The sequence below is a fragment of the Ananas comosus genome, linkage group 25 (assembly GCF_001540865.1).
Source record: "Ananas comosus cultivar F153 linkage group 25, ASM154086v1, whole genome shotgun sequence".
NCBI classification, from domain to species: Eukaryota; Viridiplantae; Streptophyta; class Magnoliopsida; order Poales; family Bromeliaceae; genus Ananas; species Ananas comosus.
The window spans coordinates 3,673,747-3,690,537 of NC_033645.1; the positions used below are offsets into that span (position 1 = coordinate 3,673,747).

The following is a 16,791-nucleotide window of genomic DNA, read 5'->3' on the forward strand; positions in this document are numbered from 1 at the left end:
GAGCAAAGTTTAGTATTTTAAAATTAAGTTTATATATAAAATGTATACTTATAAAAAAAGTTAATGTAGAAATAGTGTTTTTGCTTATGTACGTAAATAATTAATGTTGTAGATATATAGCCAGATTGATCGTCATCCTCATCATCTTCGTGATCTTATCATATAGAGTCTTAATTTCGTCGATTAATGCCTCTCCGGCATGTCAGGGCGGATCAAGCGCACGCTGTGCACGCAGTCTTCGGCGGCAAACGACGGTGGAGATGAGGAAGAGAGGGCGGGCGGGCCACATGTACGGCCCGATATTTGCGGCGGGTATAGCGGGCTCCGAGAAAAGGTACGACGTGCATGCACGTAACTACGCACAAAGCCAAGCCTGCTGATATTTCTCCGAAAAGAACCAAAAAAAAAAAAAGAAAAAAAAAAGAAAAAAAAAGAGGAGTTAAAAAATGAAAAAATGGGAAGGATCGACTAAGGAGAGGAGCTTTGAGTGAAATGTTGGGAGGGGTCCCTCAGTCCCTGGCTCGTTCCCCGTGGGTGGGCCGCGGCGGGTCCCACGGATCATGTGCCCCACGCCGAGCCAGCTTGTTTACAGGCAAGCAACGCGGTTCGGCCACGTGATCGCCCACCTCTGGCTCTGCTTGCCAATGGATGCTCCCCCACGTGTCTTATCATCACTTCGGATTCCAGTAGGAAAATGGTTTTAATCCCTGACCGTACGATTGTCTCTTTTCTTTTTTGATCCGTCTAGTAAAATCCCATTTTTATTTTTAAGAGCCTGATTAAGCAATCAGGCATTAGGTTCAAATATATATATATATATATATATATATATATATATATATATCAGACCCAGCAGAATTTTGGGCAGAATGTTAATCTTTCTGTAGAATTAATTTAAAAGCTTAAAACTAGCAAATAAATAATTAATCTCTTCTCCAATTGATCATTTAATTCAAAATTTTACCTCATTCTTCTACAACCTAACTTTTATTTGTAATTAATTGTCCAAATTCTCATAAATTTGGCTAACTTACATATCAATTGCCATTAATTCCCAACTTTACGCTACATGCTGCTATCTGGATTTCAGATGGATTGGAGACCGATGTCCAAGCATTAAACATTGTGTACAATTTAAAGACAAAATTTAAAATACATTTATGTTTTCCTTCAATGATGCGATAAGTCACCGAACATGACAAATTTAAGTAATTAACTAAAATTCTAATAAATTTTAGCTTCCTAATTTAACTTGGGGTGGCAACGTGGGTCAAGCTAATTTCAGAATTTGCAATTAAAATACACGCCAAATTAACCGTCCGTTCATGAGGTATAGAAATCAGGGCCGTCCATCAAGCGTTTGAGCTGAGGGTTAATTAGGTGCACCCTCAGAGGAGAAGTAGGTGTCGTCTCGCGTTCTGCGTCCTAAAAGATGGCGATTGCACATTTTTAGTGATGGAGACGCACCACTGATCTCCTCGACTCCTCCTCTCGTTACTGACGTGCTGCCAGATTTGAATCCGACGGCATGTAGTTTTTTTTTTTCTTTTTTTCTTTTTTTCTCCAACTACGAACCGAACAAGCTGGCTGCAAGCGGATCCCCATAATGCAGACTATATAGCAGGTTATCTGTCCGCAGCATATTAATTTGTACAGTATAGGCCGATACATTAATTAATATAAAAATCTCAAATCTTCCACATAGAATGCCATTATTTATGGATATAAAAAGGAAAGTATTCCTTAAAAGCTAGAGAAATGTTAGTTGCATATCAAAAAGCTCAACGTAAGTCTTACATTCAATTATTTTTTTGTTACTTTTAAAAGAGTAAAGTATGATAAGATGAGTGTAAAAAAATAAATTCTTGAATGAAGAGATTATACAATCTACGCACCCACGTTCGAATGTACGAATAACATATGCTCAAAAAAACTATTTATAATGTCATAATATACTAATATATTAGACACAGATAGAACTCATACTGGGAGTGCGAACGGAGTATATTTTGGTCTGTTTCGGTAAGCGAGGAGCAGAGAAAAAATTGTAAAGCAGGGGAAGCAATTATTTAATAATGGTTTTGGTAAGCGAGGAGTAGAGAAAAAATTGTAATGCAGGGGAAGTAATTACTAATTAATAAGAAAGTAGAGGTATCAGCGGGTAGCGTAACCCGTTAGAAAGATGGTGGCAAGTAATGGTAATAATTTTTAATTAACGGATCTGCGTATAATTTGGTGGGGACGCGGATGGTGGCTCAGGTGAGGTTCGGAGCGTCGGTGACCGACAGAGTGACCGGATGCAGCCGGTGGACGACTCTTGCGAACCGGTACTACCAGATGGTGGGTGCGCATCGTCGGTGCGTAAAATTTTGACCAAGGCGCAACGGGATCGGATAGCGGCGGGGGCTTCCGTTCCGTTTCCCGGCCGGGGTTCTCAGTTAATTAAAGTGCATCTTACTTTGCATATGTAAATAAATGTATAGATTAATATATCACCTAATTCGTATATTAATGAGGGGTAACGAGAGGTTCTCCTTAAATTTCTTTTAATTGATGATGATGGTGGAGAGGGACAAAGGGCGGAGGCCAAGACATGCCCTGATGCCCTTCTGACCATGTGACATGTTTCTGTGGGAGCAGGGGGTAGTACGTACGTACGTTGTTCCATGTCTGCCCGCCCCCCTTTTCTCTCTCCTTCTCTCTCTGCACTCTGCACTCTGCACTCTGCTACTCTTCCCAGCAAGCAGGTTTTGGCATAAAAATCAAGCAGCCCACAATGCATTGATCTTTATGGAATTTTATAGATAAACAAGTCTAAAAATTTCAAATTACCCTAAAGAGAAACGCCAAGTCGGTCTACATCCCAAAAAAGATTGTAACCCTCCAATCTCTCATCCAAAGATTCTTTAGAATTTGATGACACTTGGATGGTAGAGTTATAAAATTTCAATCTTCTTTGAAATATTGCTAATCTACCATTACTCGCTTCTAGCACCGCACAGGCAATCGTTTCACATTTGAGGGTTTTGTCCGGAAATAACAGTTCTGGCACACGAAAGTGCATTGAACCTCCGCGATGGATATCTTTACCACGACGAGCTTTGTTATACGAAGTCGAGCATATATACAACACTTTAAACTATTTATATCGACCAATCAATTCTTTCTATATCCTATACATGCATGTGGAGGGGCTTTCTAGAAGAGCCGTAGTAGTATTCTGTAGCATATATTGTAACAACACCAGCTACCTACTTTTTGTTCCCATGCAGCTGGAAAGTGGTCACCATGGAGTCCGATATTTGTTACCTATCAAATTGAATTGATCTAACAGAATATTCTCTAGATAGTATCTAGTGCGGTTGACTAAGAGTTTAAAGGCTGGTATTTGAGATTCTAAAATTGAAGCTTCGTTGTTTTATATTTTTAATCGAGTTTATTTCTAAAACATAAATAAAACAGATAGATAGCATGTCATCTTCTTTTTTTTTCCTCTTTTCCTCTCTCAAAAAAGAGAGTTTATTTCTGAAAAATGAATGAAGTAGATTGCATGGCATCTTTCTTTCTATCTCTCTCTCTCTCTCCCTCTTTCTAAAAAAGAAAAAAGGAAAAAAGAGAGAAAAAAAAAAGAAGACTACACTCCAGAAATAACATAACACTACTGACAAGTTTTGCCAACCTCAACTAGTGTTGTACTGTAGTGTATGAATTGTGAAGTGTAACAATATTTAATTATTATTATGACACATTTAAGGGCGAAGAGTGATGATGGCATGGAGCATTGCAAGTGAATGGCTTCGAGTACAAGTGATCAAGAGGTGGAGAGGGACAATGGCAGCCAAACTTTGTTTGGCAAAGTATTGGACTCGTAAGTTAGCAGATGTAGAGAGTCGTGAAGCTGGGCCAAATATTTTGACCTGAAGCGCCTAGCAGCAATCTTTTGAGGAAGTTGTGGGCAGGATCATTGGTCAACAAGTATTTAGAGCTTTGGAAGACAACTAATACCGGCTACGTATACAACTAGAACTCCCCATTTCCCGTCCTCCGCATGAAAGAATGCTTTTAGCATATGACCACCTGCAAAACGCACGAGCTTTAGTTTATACTGCTGGCTCGGTGGAATCGTACCTAACGGGCCAGAAGGAAATTGGGCTGTCTTCTTCGATCAGGATCTTGGTGCGACAGCTTTCCGTCTCAATCCCAGCCACAATCCAAACTCGGCGTTTCGTGCTCTCTCTTACATTTCTTCTAACACAACAAAATACACGACTTTTTTTTTTTCTTTTTCTTTTTTTTTTTAAGAGATAGGTAACAAGCATATTCGAACTTGGGACCTCAGATACCAACTACCAAATCCTTTGCCACTTATTCTAGAAACGGTTGGTAAAGAAGGTGGTACTTCTAAAAGTATTATACCTCAATTTTATATATATATATATATATATATATATATATGCTAGGGCTACCATACTCTTATGAGTATAGAGCCATTCCTACTCATAAGTTGTTTTCGATGATGGGGCTTCCGAATCGACGATCCACTCCGTTAAATATGATCTAAATTATTTGAAACTTCTAAAAAATAAATTTTATAATTTTTCGAAATCATAATAAAGTCCATCAAGCGGGCATAAAATGAACAGTCAAAATCGAACGACGTCTTAAAAATGGATGATCGGATCCTTCAATTTAAGATCGGAGTTATTAATTTTCATCTAGATAGTGAATAAAATTTTCTATCAAAAATTCAATCTATTTCGATTCTTTTACACCGTTAAACTAGCAAGTATCCCATACCGGTCATTAAAAACTGTCAATTTTGTGAGCTTTTGATCGTAAGATAAATGGATATCGAAAAAATATAAAATTTAATTTTTAGAAGTTTTAAATGTTCAAAATAATGTTTAATAATAGTATAGATCGTGGATTCGGAAGCCCCATTATTGGAAACAACTTATGAGTATGAGAGTGATTGTACTCATAAGAGTGTAGTAGCCGGACTATATATATATATATATATATATATATAGAGTGAGGCTACTATGCTATCAGAAGCACGGAGACTTCCGTGCTTCTAGCTCATTTTCGATGTTGCGACTTTCGAATTGTCGATCGGCTCCGTTAAACTTGATCTAGAGTATTTGAAGTACCTAGAAAATAAATTTTATGATTTTACGATATCATTTGCCTAGTGAACGAAGGGGCTTAAAATCAACGACTGAAAATAAAAATCTTACAAAATGTGATAATATGACATTAAAATTTTAAATCAAAGATATTGAACTTGTTTTATATAGTATAAAGAATTTTCTATCAAAATTTCACGTGATTTGGATATTTCTACACCGTTAAATGCAAACGGCCTCAGCTAGTCACTACGACCATTGAAATTGTTAATTTGGAGGCCCATTTCGCTCACTAGGCAAATGATATCGAAAAATAATAAAATTTATTTTCTAGTACTTTAATACTCTAGATCAAGTTACGGAGCCGACTCGACACGATTCGAAAGTCGCAACATCGAAAACGAGCTGGAAGTACGAAAAGGCTCCGTGCTTCCGATAGCATAGTAGCCTCTCTCTCTCTCTCTCTTTCCTCTCTCTTCTCTTCTCGTCTCTCTCCTCTCTCTCTCTCTCTCTCTCTATATATATAAATATATATATATATATTATATTGTATATATATTATATAGTAGTTGGGCACTAGCACTCCAGTGCAACCTCGCCTAATTTCTACGGGGTTTGGACATCTCACCAACTGCCCGGGCCACATGGACTGGACCTACTAGCCCAACCAACGAACCTCAGTTCAAATAACACTTGCTAGGCCCGATTACGAGATGGCGCTCCACATACGACAGATCGTCTCAACAACTGCTTCAGCCACACCACCCACCCCAGTGAAGGCCGGGGAGAGAAAAAGGCCGGGGAGAGAAAAGGAAAAAGCATGTCACACAAATGTAAAGATAACCACCGCTCATAATAATTATAATAATAATATTAATAATAATTATGCTTTCAGAGTTGCCAAAAAAAAAAAAAAAAACAGAGGCTGGTCCCGCAGAAGCTTTGGTGCTATTTTCCTTTTAAGGGATAAAAAAGAAGAAACGAATTGATATATAAATGTTACAAAGACAGTTCAGCTACAAATCAACTGAGACAGCTCACCTTCTGACTGCAACTTTGCAGGGACAATCATCTTAAAAAAAAGTGTAAATAATTGAATTGATTAGATATTTGACTTCGCAAACACTGCAGTCGCTCCTAGTTTACCTTCTTCCATTCCTCTTGAGCAGCCTCCTTGCCTTGATTGCAGGCTGCACGGAACAATCATTGTAAAAGAATAACACCAGTAGTCAAATTCAATGAGAAATTCTTGGGTATCCCTGTGCGTTATTTCCTATGTCACCATCTACAGCCCTTTGACCAACTCAACAATCAGGTCCACCCCTTAATCTCTGAACCAGGTATGTGCAAAGAATCAAATCCCTCCATCACAAGGCCGACATCTACCAAGCCCAAATGATGAGCCTACTAAGTTCTAGAATATCCTGTGGATCAATATCTAAAATAGACGCCCCCGACAGTTTGGAGCTCCACAATGGCAAGGGTGTCCATCTCCAGGTAGTAGCTTGTGGCGGTAGTCATAAGCTAGCTCTTCCCCTATAGAGATCTAACAATCAAACAAACATGTCCAGTAGTCACGGAATCTTTATAGCAATATTTAAAACTCAAACAACAGAAGAAAATCAGAGAATGGGCAGATTTCCTTACATCACGACTTGCGTAGAAACCAATATGAGCAAGCTGGCAATCCATGCTCTCCACTAAAACTAGATAATTCACAAGATTGGGCGAACAGCTGTCATCAATTAAACAAACATAACATAATATCATGCACGTCCTTGAGAAGCATCAAAATATACCAAGAGTACGACTAGGGTAGACGGCACTATACCTGTGATTGATAAAGCGTGAAACATTTCCATAATACGTGGCGTCAATCGCGTACGACACGGCCCCTTCACTTGCACCTTTCGAACCATCAATATAAGCTTCCATCTCATACAAGTAGCTGCATCCTTCATTGCCATATCTAGAAATATTCAAGAAATTAAGCCTCTCACGTGACAAGAAATAAAGCGGAAGTTTGAAAATGGGTTCATAAGCATTGTCAAAACAGAAACCTCTCTCTTCTTCTGATTGTCTCATCATCATTCAAGATCTCTCCAATATACTCGCACACAAAAGTGCCGCGTGAGATAGTTTCTCCAGCTCTTACTGCCCAACCCTGGAAGAAATAACAGTATTAGTGGAGGGACTTGATTTCTCTTAAGGGCTGCTTCAATGGATTTACCTTCTTTCCAGTTCTGAAGATTTCTAGCTTGAGTTGAACTCCCTTCTGTAACACCCTATTCTGACAGTATGCATTACACTTGCACGAGGAGTTGCACTCGTATACCATATAACCCTCCTGGATACTGACATAAGATGAGTATATAATCGATTTAAAAAGCAAAAAAGAAAAGGATAGACAACTGAAGAAGGTACATATATGTCATACTTGTAAACATAGCTAAGCTAAATATAGAACAACTCCATAGTATTCTGAATCACTGATTAAGGTTCTAGTAAGAACGACAACGTGGGGATAGTGTGCAGCTAGAACACATGAATCGAATAGGAAGTATCAAGAAGATAAGAAGCTTAATTTCTGGTCACGTTACAAATCCCATCCTTACAGATTCAACTAGGAGAGCTAATCAATATAACAGATGACTGTTCCTCTTCTCACAAGCAGGTCCCAATCTGAAGACAAAGAAACGCACGTACATTGTGCATTGGGCTTCAGTAGGTTAGTAAGCAACAATATGTGCAATGTATAAGAAAAGTCTGCATTTTCATCACACTTTTCAGGATACAAAGCATTTCCTCCAAAGATATAGAAAATAGGCAAAGGCATAAACTTGGATATTACAGAACATTTCCTCATAAAATATAAAATTGGACAATAAAAAATATTACCTCCAAAATTATTCGGCCTCTCTCATCATAAGCGAATCTTCCACGCATCGATTGGCCATGGATATCCTCTGCACTTTCATAATCATTGTCAAAGAGGTAAACATGATCACACTTTTCGGGATGACACCGAGCATGTGAACAGCCACATCCCAACTGAGAATTCTGTACAAAATATTTGGAATAGTCACTTGATCACTATGATCAACAAAAATCTGGAAATTTCTCCATAAAGCATAAATGTACGGTCACAAATAGCTAAAAAAAGGAAACACTTCAGATACCACCCCTGTAGTTTCGCACTTTCTTACTTTAGTATCCTGCGGTTTAAAATGTATCAAGTTAGTGTCCCGTGGTTTCATTTTTCATCTTTTCGTCAGTTTCTCTATTAATATTTCGTTAAATTATATACAAAAAAAACTTCAGATACTCCACATAGGTTTATCGAATATTCACTTTAGTACTCTTTAGTTTTAACTTTGTCACTGATTTAACGAAAAAAATTAGTGGAATCAATAATAAAAAGATAAAAATAAAATCATAAGACACTAAATTGATACACTTTAAACCACAGGGTACCAAAGTGAGAAAGCATGAAACCACAGGGATGGTATTTGAAGTTTTCCCTAAAAAAAATGCATTTCAGCAAGATACCTTTGTTTCAATGTCAAGAGATGGCTCAGTCAATCGCTCAGTGACATAAGTAAAGCACTGCCAAGGCATAGAATTGCCATGCTGGATCGCATCAGAATGGATGCCAAAAGAATCCTTTATGTCATTATCAACTACGCAAGAAATCGGAACCTTTTCTCTGCCAAAGCTTACATCTGCACACAAAACTACAACATCTTGCTTGGGTTTCCAGTTAAAATGTTTTGAGTCAAGTACACAGTAGTATTCATCTGCTTCCGAACTTGCATCACTTGGAGGATCCATCGTGGGGGACTGAATTTCTAGATATCCATCTAGGAGAGGCTCCAAGGGATCCAAAATATGCTGTTTCTTTGGAGGCTTACATCCCTGAGGACAAATAAATCCTTCTTGATGCCATTCTATTTGGACATTAAGTTCACTACAAAGCTTTGCTGCTCTTAAATAAAGGTTCTCAGGTAATAACCCATATTTAACCTCCAATGCACTGTGAAGGCTCATCCTGCAGCAGCAAGAACGAGCAATAGACACAATCTCAAGGTTACTTGGATGAGGCTTTGATTTTTTGATTTTGGAAAACAAGGTCTGGGCAACATCTGAGCAGTGAAACTCGGATAGCCTACCCAGACCTACTTTTCTGAGTGTCTGACTTTGCGGTTTTGGGATCATGGGTAAAACCGACTTAGAAGATTTGAAATGCTTCTGGATTTCAATACTACTTGATTTCTTGAATCTCATCGAGGGTCGAAACTTTCTTTTGAAATTAGGATAGTAATGTTTACTACGATTGAACTGATAATTCCCTCTCCTAGGTGGAAAATGGCTGATCGAATCTGGTCTCATATGAGCTACTTGATGGTGACGGCCAAGATCCGGTAAGAGATCAAATCTTAGCCCACAGAATCTACATGTGTACTTCTGTGAGTCATCCTTTTCAGAGGTGTGATCGAGATGAGAGTTTTTATTGCTTGTTTCCATGGTTGATTGAACAACTTGACAATGTGATTGTTGAGAAAATTCAGACAGCCTGAACTCCATAGCATGGGAAGAAAGAACATGCTGCCATAACTGCTCAGGACTCACAAAGTGACTACTGCAAGACATACATCGTAGGAGTGTTGAATGTTGAAGGAACTGCACACCATGCCTCTCTTGCACATGAGTCTCGAGAACTTTTCTGTTGGTAAATGAGTCCAAGCAGACTGCACAAGCATATCCTCTGAATAGCCACCGGGCTTCCTTCTTGTGGACATCCGTCCAGTGTAGACCAAGGCTCTGATCATCACAGAACTCCTGAGCACAGATCTTGCACTTCAGACCAAAAACAGGATCATGTCTTCCCTGGTGTACCACAGTCGGCACTTCTTTGGTTGCCACAGACATATGCTTATACTTGTCTGATCCAAACCCCCAAACTCTAGCAAGTTTCTCTCTTTCAGCTGAAACCAACTTTAACAAGAATTCCCCAACAGCTAAATCTTTTGACGCTTCAGCTAGTAACCAGCCCATATTGTCACCCTTCGAGATGGACTGTTGGCGGGAAAGGTTACCTTTCATAAACCAATACAAGAAATCACATGCTTGATGTAAATTTATTTTTTGCTTTCTTGAGGAACAACTCTTCAGTAGATTCAAAAAGACATCTTTTGAAATAAGGCGGCTTTTGCCGTTCCTGGCTCGTTTGAGGAATTTAGGAAGGTGCTTCTCACAGTACAGAGTGTGCCGTTTAGCATCCTCCTGGCATTCCTCACCATTTTTCTCATGGCAATGCCCAATGCAGCGTGGTGAATCTAAGCAACCGGTCTTCCCAGGAGCAGGTAATGTGTTGCTCTTCCCAGGAGCAGGTAAAGCATTGTGTAACTCAGATTTCTTCATTAAGCAATTTCTTTCATCTAAGGTCTCCCCAACCGCAACTGGAATCAAGATCTCTTGTGTGGAAGCCTGAATATTTCCCGACAAACCCAAGTCTTCAGTATGTAAGGAGTTTGAGCTAGAAAATTTTTCCACAGCTTTGTTCTCATCGTCTTCTCGCTTTAGCATGCTTTCTGAGGAACTAAGAATTTTGCCAGCAACCATTGAATCATGACTTGTTTGAGAACGATGTTTCTTGCAGAATTGAGAACCATAACGAGCTCGATGTTTGCATTTGCTACCATGAGTAGTTGTACCCTCACACATTGGAGCTTCAACAGGAAGCATTCTTTCCTCCTGGTGAAGCTTTTCACCAGAATGCACACCCAAATGGACACAACAGTAGACATCACCATCATTTGCCCACCTTCCACACTGTCTTCCCTTAGCCTCTACGAAAGCTGAACATTGTCTATATTTTGGGATATTATCAGATCTAACTTGTGAACTATCTAATATCCCGCCAGTTGCCGACTCCGTGGATCTACTGATTTCAAGAGTAGGAACAACATTTTCACCTTTCTCTTGGTAACCACCCTTATAAAGTTGATCGAATATATTGTGAGACGCCGCTGCCCCAAAAGGTCCAACAGTTTTGACTTTGCAAGGCACACATTTTAATACAGATTCTGAAATAACCTTGAGGTCAGAGTTACCAGAAACAGTATCTACACTGTTAACCTGGGGAAGATTCCTGAATGCAAAATCTCTCACTTGTGACACAGAAGATTCTGCCCTGCGGATTTCAAGCTTGGGACGTTTCCTACTAACAGATGGTTCCACACCAACAGTATTATCACCATTTTTCATGTTCTCTACATCTGTACCAGTAGTTGGATGTGTTGTAAAGTACCATTTCATCATTTCATGTTTCCAGGTTTTCCACTCGGAGCCAAACTCAGACTGCACAGGTGCATTCCACAACTCATCAACCTTCTTCCAAAGTATAGATTGCACAAATTCCTGACCAAAGAAAAAGAGAATCAAATCAACAAAAGAATTCTGAGAGCTAATTGGCTTAACAAGAAAACATGATGCAATCTGATGTGATCAAACTATCACTGTAACAAGCCAAGATCATCACAGAAACATAATGTACAATGGCATGGTGCAGGTGAGACAAACAATAAAATTTATTTCAAATTAAATTACAGTTCTATACAAGAACAAACTTTGCTGAAGCTCAGCCCAATTTTAGGCTGCCTTACTCTGCTTTCTTCTTATAACTCGGAGGTACTCAATAAATTAGCTATGAGATGTGAGCATTTCGAGAATGAGTCGCGATACAAAAGGTCTGTTAGCATTTATTGATATGTTCTCCTGATGTGTTCTCCTATACGTCAACATGACAAAGACATTACCAAGCCTATATCAACAAATGATAGTAATATGCAACTTAAAACAACGAGATGAGACTAAATTGCTTTAATATGACAAAGATAATCAACAAAAGAGAAAATTAAATTACTACCTCGGTAAGAATTTCAATGGACTCAGCATTTTGTGCATTCTGACACCTCTGAGCCCATGATTCGGAAGAACCTTGCCGCCAATGACAGTTTATATAGCCAGGAAGTACCATCTGCAAGTTAAATACCTCAAGTAATAAGAAAAAGAAAGTCTATTGTGGATGCATCTTCTTCCCCATAATATAAGTAATTCCCATGGAATGCAACAAATAGCGAGCCACCAATTAATGAATGTTCAAGGAATAAATTTTGTTGAAACTTTGTTGGAGGTTCGCTCAACCACTAACTGCATGTTTGGTGATGTACAATTACAGTGAAAAAAAAGGGTACTGAAATTGCTGGACAGTTCATGCACAGTATACAAGTGTCTACATTATGAAAGTGCACATGATACGGCACAGAGTAATTATTTTTGTTTTTATTACTAGTTTTAGCTTCCACTACATGTATGACAATCCCAACTTTGTAGCTGCAAGTTATATAAAAATGTTTAACAGTCTGAATTTTTGTGTTTAAACAAGATCTAACACAACTTAAAACTCAAAGGCACTTCAGTAAACAAGAATTTTAACACATGAGACAACTTTTACAAAGTTATCATTGGAGGAGCTAACTTGCAATTTATGATAAATAGACCAACTTTTATGAATTTTTAATTCATGGGACAACTAGAAGACCAAGAATTTCACTTTGAATCAAATGATAGTAGATGATTTACAAGCTAACTTGCAATTTATGATAGATGGACAACCATTGTTTTAACGCTACCAACATTTAAAGTTTAAATAGATTGATGCAGGTTCAAATAGCCACAAAACTGACGAATATACCCAATTATCTACAATTGGATTGCTATCATGGATAGGTAGTGAATGCCAGCAACCAAAAGCAAACACACTAATCCCAAAATGGCAACAGTGAGAAGTTCCACAAAAGCCTTATAAAGGACTATGAGAATCTCAGATTTACATTTTGAAGTTTTATAAGCATCTTTCCAAGATCAGTATAACCTCTACAACGAGAAGCTTCCAAAGCAAATTCTTTCCAGGTTGCGGCCTTCCGAGCATTCTCAAATACAGCCTACCAGACAAAAAAAAGAAAATATATCACAAATATGACAGCTAAGAGGATGAAAGTATTTGTAGAAAATAGCACCACACCTCTGCATGTAGCTGGTCACTAATGTTTAGCATAGCAACAGCAAGCTTTTGCATAATATAGCGTCGAGGAAAAGTTATATCCTTAACCAGTTTTCTCCACTTACGGTGGTTCCCATTAGCAAGAGGTTGGGGTAACTCCTCAATTGGAAGCACAAGTTCCATATCCACCCAGGAATATGTCCTAGTACGAGGAAAAAAGATTGAAATATAGTTCTTTCTCCCATGGGTGGGTTTGGCCTTCAAAGTTGACAAAGGACAATCAGCTCTAGGACAGTGAATACCTGTTTGCCACTTCCCTCTCCACTAATCTCAGGAAGAAGCAGAAGCGAGTCAGAAAAGACCATAAAGCCCAAAAAAAAAAATGATCTAGCACCTAGCAGACATTAAAGATGCAATAGAATAACAAAACTCACACCACCCGAACTATACAATGCCTCCCCAAAACAGATAAGTTGAATCAGGAAGAGAGAGATACCTTTATCCAGAGTGCAATAGCACGATCAACATTTCCCCCTTCTCGGTAGCTATTATCCGCATTGCAATTTACCTTCCGAAAAAGTGGGCCTGTGCTATTTCCAGGCAAAATGAGTTTGTCCTTCTTTTGTTGGAAAAAAAGGTCCTGGTCAAGATCAGCTCTACACGCAAGATCAGATAGATCATGTAGGGTGGTGCACAGCCGGTTTTCATTTTGTCCTTCAGAAGTTGAAGTATCAGAATGCATGCAACCTTCCTCCTCTTGAGCATAAGAAATACCATTGTCATTCAAGTTGCACAGTATGTTAACTTCTTTTACTCCTATTTCCTGTTGATTACAACTACCCAATTCATTGCACTGTGAATCAGAGAGACAATGTGACCCTTTCTGCAAATTCAGGACCTCCTCTTTATTATTTCTCTCATTAGGCAAATTAGGTTCCTTCCTCAAGTTACAAACCAGCGCTTCGTAGCTATCCGGTTGAGGTTCAGTCCTTTCAAAAGAAGCTTTTCCTTCATGGTCAGTACTTGGATGTTCATCTGGTTTAGTGGGCAGTAAGAACTCCCGATATGAAAGAGACGTTTCAGTAGCATGACTTTCATCTAACATCTCATGTTTATACCCTTGAGGAGAACTGTTAAGCTCTTCTAGTCTATCACATTTTCCACCTCGCGACAGATCATAGCTAGGTAGTGGTTGAGCATAATCAACCTCTAACAAGATATGATTCCTGTCACATAAAGAGAGAGATAGTTTCTCTATTGTCCTTTGTTGTGGGCACTCTACTTGGAGCAAGGAGGGATCATCCAGCATGTCTTCTTCTGGTTTTTCTCCAGGATTTTGCTCCCCAGTTAACTGAACATCTGAGAGAGATAGCACCGGCATAACTTTGTTCTATTGGCTTGAATGCCATATAACTTGCGAACAAAAATGCATATAGCTACTAAACCTGTTATGAAAAATCAAAAGTCAGCAGGTCTATTATTTGTTGACATATTGCAGTCAGATGGCTATGCTTACATATTTTGGTAATATTTTAGGCAGTGTTTGACAAGACGTAAAAAGACGCAAAGGCCTTCTGGAGCTTAGGCGTGAGGCGCACCACAAGGCGCGCATCTCAAGAAGGTGAGGCGCACATCTAATAAAAATAAAATACTCTTAGCAAGGCTAATTTAAATGGATATTTTACGTCGAAAAAATTCAAAATAGCCATATAAAAACAAAATAACCATAAAAAGTAATGAAATTATATATATAAATATTCTCAAACTAAAAAGAAAATAATTATGCTTCAACTTTCAACTTAAAAGTGCTTACTGCTGGTTCTTGCTTCTTATTTCTTGCTTCTTACCACTGTTGTTTATTGCCATTAGGGGATGGAAGAGAGAACGACCAAGAGAAAAGGGGAAAAAAAGTGTTCATATTAGAATTTTTTTTTCAATTTCTTAATATTTTAAAATATATTGAAATATCTCAAAATCCCAAAACCCAAATTCTAGACACATTAAACGTAAATATCACGAGGCGCGTCTGAGACACGCGCTTTACTCCCTGAGGCACTTAGACCTGCGCCACGCGCCTAGCCGCTGAGACGCACCTTTTCAAACACTGGTTTTAGGTTAACTGGAAAGACACTATAGATGGAGAATCAGAAGTTCTGATTGCCTACAGAAAAGGTGTAAAAAAAGGGGAAAACCAAGCGCAACAAAATAAATGCACTGGTACAAATTTACAAAGGTGACGAAAATAATCACGTCATAGTGCTAATTAAGGCTCGAACATGCAATTTAGGCACCTGTCAAATGCTAGAACAGATCGGAACCAAGTAGACCGTTCGCAAACTGAAATGACTAATTTGTTGTAAATAAATGATCATTCTTAACAGCGCATTCAGACATAATTCAACTAAATTGGATTTCAAAGAAAGGCCTCAAATCATGTTGAGGCAGTAGTATGCGAAAGCATTAAAAGCAGCATCACCATTAGGTAGACAAACTACTCAAGGCCAGCAAAATGAATCCTTTTTCCTGCGATATTCCTCGCTTCCATAGAGAAAGACTTTTACATTGACCCAGGGCACGTCGCAATCACGTCTACAAGTACTACAACAAATTGGCGTAACTCGTTTAATTATATGCCCTAAGAAATTAGAAAATACATCGAATTTTTAATGGAGGAGGAGTAGGAGGACCACGCACCTTAGTCGGATCTGGAGAAGAGCCGAAGATCTTTACCCTTCCGTTCAGGCGGGGACAAGGAAACCCTAGACGCGGCGAAGGTCGAGGCGGAGAAGAAGGGAGTAGAACCGCCACCCACCGTCGAGGACGAGTGGGGCGCGGGCGTTACGTTGCGCTACGTTACGGCGAAGGTGGGGGGGTGGAAAGAAAGGGGAACAGGGGGGACAAGGGCAACAGGGGAACTGAGGAAGGGGAAGGGGAAGAGGAAGAGGAAGGGGATGGGGATGGTTTCAGGCCCCACCGCCGTGCGTGATTGGGCCTCGAAGAAGAAGCGGCGAAGGCTCGGGTCGCGACTCGTGACCCGTCGCGTGTTTACTGTTTATTTACCAACAGAAAATAGGGAAGGGGGAGGGGGGCGAGGTGCGATCGACAATCCGCACCACGGAACGCCACCAGTTTTACTGCACGGGTTGTGCGGGTCCCCGGTTGCGAATTAGAAAAAAAATAATAATAATATTTGTACACTTTAAAATACGATGTATGATTTATATTTTTTTCTCATCCAAGAAAGTATACTAAATTTTATTTTACTATTAATAATACAAAAAATACTCAACAAAACACGAACTAATTATTGGCCCTGGGATGAAGAACTGTTATATTCTCTTTTTTTAGTGTGTATACAGTTATATTGCTCTTTAAAAAAATAACACCTTTCTATTCTATTTTAAAGTATATGTATTTTAAATATTAAGATATAAATTTTACTAATATTGTAGGTGTATGGTTAACCTTGCTCTCCAAATTAAAGCGTAAGGAAATTAATTAAGAAACTTAAAAATTCTGCGGTAAAAAAATTATTTTCACATGCACACCCTTCAAAGCCGTGCGTTTTAACTTGTCTTTTAAAGTGAGAGTTATTTGAGA

The 16,791-nt window shown here is 38.9% G+C and overlaps 1 protein-coding gene across 8 annotated transcripts; it reads right to left on the minus strand.

Annotated features, from left to right (window-relative positions):
* LOC109703687 (histone-lysine N-methyltransferase SUVR5) lies at window positions 6,086–16,268 on the minus strand. 8 transcript variants are annotated; one of them, XM_020224406.1, is made up of 14 exons: window positions 15,886–16,254; window positions 15,668–15,789; window positions 13,688–14,636; window positions 13,494–13,515; window positions 13,317–13,393; window positions 13,022–13,132; window positions 12,055–12,165; window positions 8,676–11,546; window positions 8,025–8,186; window positions 7,357–7,473; window positions 7,187–7,290; window positions 6,958–7,095; window positions 6,774–6,861; window positions 6,086–6,672 (listed from the first exon to the last, which is right to left on the minus strand). In XM_020224406.1, exons 3-14 carry the CDS (start codon window positions 14,570–14,572, stop codon window positions 6,565–6,567), a joined length of 4,794 nt encoding a protein of 1,597 aa, XP_020079995.1. In that variant the 5' UTR covers window positions 14,573–14,636; window positions 15,668–15,789; window positions 15,886–16,254; the 3' UTR covers window positions 6,086–6,564. The 8 variants fall into 8 exon arrangements, 6 of the variants coding, with proteins under 6 accessions (XP_020079995.1, XP_020079993.1, XP_020079991.1 ...); XM_020224404.1 differs by having other exon boundaries at window positions 13,213–13,515; window positions 15,668–15,780; XM_020224402.1 differs by having other exon boundaries at window positions 13,213–13,515.

What these genes read in the sequence shown, in the direction of transcription:
- LOC109703687 (XM_020224405.1), bottom strand. Translation starts at nt 14,572, where the DNA reads ATGCCGGTGCTATCTCTCTCAGATGTTCAGTTAACTGGGGAGCAAAAT. An exon ending in CTCTTGACATTGAAACAAAG is followed by an intron (nt 8,187 to 8,675) that starts GTATCTTGCTGA and finishes TATTTTGTACAG; the next exon opens with AATTCTCAGTTGGGATGTGG. An exon ending in GAGGCCGAATAATTTTGGAG is followed by an intron (nt 7,474 to 8,024) that starts GTAATATTTTTT and finishes GTCAGTATCCAG; the next exon opens with GAGGGTTATATGGTATACGA.